Consider the following 7,032-nt stretch of genomic DNA (forward strand, 5'->3'; position numbering starts at 1 on the left):
AGCATTTAGATCATTATTTTAGTATTCTAAACATTCTTATAGTTTACGAAGGGAGTACAGTTTACCAGAGTGACACAAAACGTATGTTTTTTTGAAAAGGAGGCTGAAATCGCCAACCTCTGCATGGTTACAATGCACGCATCCATTTTTATTAAAGTTGAAACAAAGCAGCTGAAGTTCAAGCGCATAAAACTGGGACTCAAATTAAACCCTTCATCTGATGTCAGTTCATTCTCTTCTGAGACGTACAACTAGCCACCCAACAATTCATCATGAAAGCAAAAGCACAAATAAGTCTTCTTTTTTATATATAATTCAAAGCACAAATAAGTCAGTCACACAGACTACCACTAACCAAACAAACAACCATGACAGCCGGCTCACTATCTAACCCAGTAGACTAGTACGAATGTGAATCAATGACGATAGGGAGTAAATATTAGGCGATGGGAGGTGGCCGCGGCAGGGTCTCCCAGACATCCAGGACATTATCCTCATGATGCACCGCGAAGAGACGGTCGCCCCCAACCGAGAAGTCGGCAATGGCGCCACCGCCTTGGCTCCCTCGCAGCGCCAGCCTCAGGTGGTCATGATTTGGGCCGCCATACACCGAGATGGTGTCATCCTTGGATGCTAAGAGCAGTAAGCTGTGCACGGCGAGCTTCGGATAGCACGTCGGGGCCGTCACCATGCTCTGATGTGTCCGCGGCCAAGGCTGCAGGCCGGAGCTCTCGCAACGGATGTCGAGGAACCCAAGATCATGCTTCTGGCTGATCAAGCGGACCGACCTCTCATCCTCCATCACAACAGCATCGACAACGCGCCTGTGGTCCTTGCCCCTGGTGTCGCTGCACCATGACCAAACAACGCTCATATCCCGGAAATCCACCACAGTGATGGAAGACGACGACCAAGAATCTTCCGGTGAGCATGCCTTGATCACCATTAGCGCGTTGGTGCTTGCCAGCCACTGAAGCTTGCTGGCGTTGCCCAGAGCGCAGTCAAGATTCTGGTTCAAAAAGGAGTCTGTATGCTCGCCGGTGATGCAGTCCCAGACACCGATGCCGTAGTAGCCGCTATCCCTGGAATTGCAGCTAGCAAAAACCTTGGTTTGCTGATCAAAGACCACTAGTGCCCCCGCGTTAAACAGTGGAGACTTCTTCACGCCGGCGTGCGCTAAGCGGAAGTGCTGAGTCAGGTCGCCGGTGAGGGCGGAGAAAGCCGCCAAGCCACCGCCCCCGACGAGGAGCGTGGAGTCGCCGAGGTAGGCTGCGTCGCGGACCGGCTCGGTAGGCGTCAGGCAGATCGGCAAAGGCTCCTCGAGCATCCAATTGTAAACCCGCACGACGGGGCCGTGCGTGACGCAGCACCCTCCGTCCGGGGCCGCGCGGATCACCGGGCGGGCCATCGGCGCCCGACCCGGCGGCACTGACGTGACCAACCTGGCCCTGTCGAGGTCAAACTCGCCGATGCGAGCAGCACGGATGCAGTCGAGGAGGCCGTAGTAGGACGCTTCTCGGAAGAGCATCCGCTCTGGGACGCCAGCCGGGACGTGGAGCTCGCCCGTGCGGAGCATGTTGAGGAGCGAGGCAAAGCAAACCGGGTCGCGGTCGATGAAGTGCTCGGCACGCCCCCGGTGGCACCGGCATTCCAGCAAGGTTCCAACATGGTGCCGAGCATGGTTCCCTCGCCCGCGCCTGTGAGAGTATCGGCCGTCGTCTCAAACACCTGCCCACCGACGTTCAGCCGGATGCGGCCGGTGGCTGGTTGTGGCGTGCACATTGCCGGCCGTGCGTACAAGACTTCCGCGCGCAGTGGACCTGTCAACGGAGAGGGTTGCCCTGTGGCAGTGTCACTTCTCAATAAAGAGAAAACAATAGGACATTCATACATAAGCTACATCTTGCTAACCAGGGTACAGTTGCTACAGCTTGCAGGTATTGATATTCATACATATATGCATCACAGCTCTATCAATGACAAGAATTTTCAAAAAAACTTGCCAAAAAAATATATGCATTGCGGTGGTAAATAAAATATACTCCCTTCGTCCCATAATATAAAAACGTTTTTGACACTAACAATTGACAACAACGGAGTAGGTATTAGTGACAACTGACAACAACGGACAACAGCTAAATTTAGTGCATCCTATACAAACTTTCAAAGCACACTATACTACATAGAGAGATGGCAACTAAAAATGTCAATTCCTTTGCACTGGGATCATAAAACTATATGGATTTTGAACAGAATCATATACTAGTAATCAGTCTCCAGGGTTGCTGTACTCCAATCTTTTCAAAAGGACAAAAAAAGGGAGCACTTTTTAACCTCAAGAGAAGTGTCAAATACTACTTCCTACTAAACAATGACCATTGCTGCTAGTAGTGAACTCTGCTACTGCTAGGGTTTCGACACCCGTACTGAAAGAAGTGTACAAGCTGCTGCTACCTTTGTCTGGGTCTTCCTTGAGCAATGCAGTGCAGGCTGGGAGGGAAACAGGAGGACGAGGCGGTGAGGCGGATCTGGAAGACGAGGGAGTCGCCGGTCGATGGGGAGCGAGGCGGCGCTGGACGTCGACGGGGTCCGGAGTAGCTGTACGGCGAGGGGGCGGCTGGACGTCGACGGGGAGGCGGGAGGAGCTGGTGGATTGGGGATGGAGGCGGCGCGCTGGAGCGGCTGGACGGCCGGGGGAGGGAGACGTCGGTGGAGGAGTCAAGCTTCAGTCCCCTCGGGCCCTTCAGGGATATCTTTTGGGCCGTCACTGGAAGGTGCCGCGTCGTTTTATTGGCCCAAGCAATGAATATACATACAAACATGGTAGTATTTATTTTCTTCAAACCACTCAAAAAATTATTTCCTTGAAAGAAATATAATTACATGTTATTTCTCTTCTGAGCCCTATTTCTAGGCGCACAATGTTTATTCTCCAATGGAAGAAAAATATGTTCTTCTAAACATAGATTGACATACCTACTAACCACAAATCGAACTCCTTTTATCACTCAACTCGCTCTTCCAAAATCACATGACAGTTACGATTCTCAGTTTTTTCAGACACACTACCTCTTTACCTAAATCTAACATGCTTTATCAATTTAATTTTCTTTTGCAAATGGAATATTTTCATTAATCAACCACAACGCGAGGATGGCAGGCGACAGAGGTGGGGAACGATGGTGCTGGGAGGGGAAAAGAGGGAAGGGAGGCCAGGGCACCGTCCGGGCATCATATAGGGCAAGTGGGAGCTCCGGAGTCCATCGAATCTGAGCTACAACTACTCGGCCTCTCCCGATGCCTTGTTGTACTGATGGTTGAAGAAGAACAGGGTGTGAGCTGCTTGGGCTGCAGGCACTGTGCATGCTTCCTCCTTTTCCTTTTCTATTTTTATTAAATACAAGGGAAAGGCTCATGTTTATTAATAGGTTTGGTGGTTCAAATGAGTTTCAAATATATTTTTTAAAAGTCTCTCTGGATTACTTCAAAGCCCCAAAAAATATTAAATATTTTTGGAATCATAATAATATTTATTAGTGAAATAAATCCCATTTGAATACTATTTGGGGTTGAACTCAATGTGTGTGATAATATTGAGGGTTTGAATCAACCTCATTTCAATGTTAAATGAACATTAGGCATGATGAAATGAGATGTAATTAACAAAAATAAATGCAAAACTAAAATATATTCCTCTTGGGTTGTTAAAGCTAAATGTGGATGGGGTGTTGTGGCTCGGGATAGCTTTGTGGATGTGGTGCAGGCGAGAGCCGGAATATTCAGGACGCCTTCGGTGTTGAGTTGTGTGCAATGGCAAATGCAGTTGACCATGTTGTGGATATAGGAGTTCTTCGAGTTGTCTTTGGAACAGACTCATCATTAATTGTTGAAGCCCCCGACTTTAGATGAGTGGATTAATCACCTTATGCACCTATCGTTGAGGTTGTTATAAGTTTCAGATGAAATTGTGGGTTTCCGTGTAAGGTAGTAGCTTGCAGTCAGGAGCTGAACCATGTAACCCATGAACGAGCAAGAGTAGGGTACAACTGGAATGCGGTTATGAATAAATATTGGGAGTTTTCGTGTACCCGCCCATGTGGCACTCATTGTAGTGGGCGATATGCCTACTAAGTTTTAGTAATAAAGTTTTTGTTTTTTTCTTAAAAAATCAGGGGATCAGGAAACTCAAAGTCATATACAGCGACTTTTTAGTGTTTTTTAAAAAACGTAACTTTTGTGCTAATGATTTTTACAAGACCCAAAATACATATATAATGTGAAAACTAGCTAAATGGACCCGAATAGCCCCTTTTCTTATTTCACCTTCAGTTTCCTTCTTTTTATCTATCAATTTACTTATTTATATTTTAATTTTTTGAGAATAGATGAATATATCTTATGAGATACATGAAGGCTCATCTCGGAACATGTAGGTTTTTTCCTTGCAGCACATGAACGTGCCTTTTTTTGCCATGGACATGGGGAGCTTTATTGCTTTAGAGAAATCCGGTTACAATCTGCCCTAAGACAACTTACTAGAAAGGATGGGCTCTCCTCGAACCATCACTCTGAGACCAGCAGGGTACCTATGCGCTTCGCACAAAGGTCCACTGAGTTATTAGCATCCCTCGAGACCTGCCTAACCGAGAAATAAATAAAAGTAGACCACTTCTTCGCTATTTCATTTGAGATAGACGTCACAACTGAATGAGACTTGTGCGAAAACACATAGGTTAACAACTTCTAAGCAATCCTGAAAGTGCAATCCCCTCCACAAGTGCTTGGTGTTGATGGCAACGCAATTTGCGGACTAACTATGTGCTTAAACTACATCAGCATATTCGGAAGTGGCACAAGACGGTTAGGTTCTCCTCTAGAAGGAAAAGATAGAAGACGTTGTTTTCGACGCTTGTGAGTCTACAACAAACTGATCTATTAATTTTACATTTGGATCATACAAACTACTAGTTAGAATCAATTACAAATGATACACTTGTTTTTGTACTATCTAGAAGTCTAGAAGTCTAGAATTGCAAAAGGTATGAAGACCACCAATAACTAGCAACTGAAGCCATTTGTTTTAACATCCAACTGTACTGATGAGAATGCAGAGCTACATCTATATATTTTAGGAATGAATCGCTACAAACTTTGACGTTTGATGGGCCTGTTATGCGTGGATATACATTTAAGCTAGTAAAAATTGTAGCTATTTCAATGTAATTTCAAAACAAATATTGTCATTATTTGTTTCATATCAATTGTATATTTAAGAATCGATATATATGTAATGTACTAAGAGAGGGTGACATTGTGACAATACATAGAAAATCATATGAAGTTGGTGCCACATTATAAATGGAGCATGTCTAAGAGAGTGGAGTGACCTAGTATTCATTTTGGTGTTAATGGACAAAACAATAATTTTTTGCAGTAAAATAGATAAAAACAAAATTTCAGAGGAGTATAATGCGTAGTCATGGTATAAATGTTATGCTTTATATATTATCCCTCCCAATACATGATTATCCAACAATGAGAGTGTACCTAATAAATTTCATTTGAAGTAGGTTGGTAAAGTTTTTGGTTTTTATTACCTGACTTTTGATACATACATAGAATATTTTTTTGACTGCATACTGTGAGGATCCTCATGGCCTTTTATTAATCATAACTAGAGGTCTCATACAAACAGAATATGTAGGAGTATATTGCTTGCATCATACAGATTTAGAAAGCACACTCATGCATCTTCATGTTGATCATTCTTTCTTGATAGATGTTGAAAGCCTTGACGCCGCCTCCCTAATTCGTGCGAAGGACTTGACAAAGTCATCCAAAAGCTCAGTGTAATCTGGAAATACTTCCTCGTCGACTGATAGAATTACTTTGAGAGTGTTATTGTAACTCTGGTAGTGCACAACCAATGCCTGCAAAATAAACCTTGTTGATTAAATACAAAATAGGTTTGCCGAATGGTTAATTTTATAGGTTTTGCGGTGCTAAAGTTTTACTTGTATAGCTCCATGGAATTGATCTTACCTTGGTTAGTAGGTTTTATGCCTACCCAAGGTCAAGGCATCTCCTTAACTACGGAGCTATTTAGTGGCAAACTATGCAGATAGATGGTACTTAAAATTGCTTATAAACATGTGTTGGTCTTGTGGTTGAAGTTCATACTCACAAGAGAAGAAGAAGAGGAAATACAACTACACATATACTCTTACTTATCGTCCTTATTCTAAACACTCTATTGGCGAGAGGTGTTAGTACACCTCACCTTGTTTTGAGTACTATTTAACTCGAATATGTTCCTTCTAATTATATGTCGTTTAGTTGGAATTAACCAACTTCTAGCGGGAAAAAGCCAAAGCTCAATCAAACATGTTATTTTGCACTGTTGTGAAGTCACAACCCAAAGCTACTTTTAGTTATAAAGCCCACAACCATCTGTTGAGATACTTTGGTACCTAACCATGGTTTTTCCTAGCAATACTGGTAGGAACTACTAAAAAGTTGCCACCGAAAGCAATAACTATTGAAGAGTTTTCCTTCTCGCTCTCATTCTGCCTCTCAATCTAGGACATATCCTTGTAGGTAAGGCTAGGCCGCACCACCACCCATTTCTTAGACATCGCGTCATCACCATACTACACTTGGCCCCACCTCCATTCCACCACACTTAGCCACCACTTCATTGCGCTCTAACGCCAACGACGCCACTGCATCAAGCATGGTTGCCACCTCCACCCCTCCACCTTCCTTGGCCTTCTCACGTGGATGTGCTAACCAGGTGAAGATGTACAAGGGCACCTCCTTTCGTGGGGTAGTTGTGCTCTAGCCGTGTCCCCATCACCGGCCTTCCTTGGACTTCCACGAGCAACTTCATAGTAGCTACGGGTTTATGAGAGAGAGGGGGAAGGCAAGATTGACTGTGAAATATTGTATCCATTGTGGGTCAAAATACCAATAAATCGGGTTATTAGCTTAGAATCGACGAATTACAATGATCTTGCACACTAGAGATATTTT

At 44.3% G+C, this 7,032-nt stretch overlaps 1 protein-coding gene and 1 pseudogene across 4 annotated transcripts in view; both read right to left on the bottom strand.

Annotated features, from left to right (window-relative positions):
- Positions 1-7,032, bottom strand: part of LOC119349431 (O-acyltransferase WSD1-like) — a 12,828-nt gene that overhangs the window by 1,956 nt on the left and 3,840 nt on the right. For 2 of the 4 annotated variants that reach the window (XM_037617469.1, XM_037617470.1), the window contains one exon: positions 5,481-5,930. The exons of the other annotated variants lie outside the window; for them this stretch is intronic. In XM_037617469.1, coding sequence (XP_037473366.1) covers positions 5,763-5,930 — 168 coding nt within the window. In that variant the 3' untranslated portion in view covers positions 5,481-5,762. Of the gene's footprint in view, positions 1-5,480; positions 5,931-7,032 lie in introns of those variants that run through there. 4 annotated transcript variants of the gene reach the window in all.
- Positions 381-1,916, bottom strand: LOC119349433 (annotated as a pseudogene).

Source organism: Triticum dicoccoides, chromosome 1B (genome assembly GCF_002162155.2).
Source record: "Triticum dicoccoides isolate Atlit2015 ecotype Zavitan chromosome 1B, WEW_v2.0, whole genome shotgun sequence".
NCBI lineage: Eukaryota > Viridiplantae > Streptophyta > Magnoliopsida > Poales > Poaceae > Triticum > Triticum dicoccoides.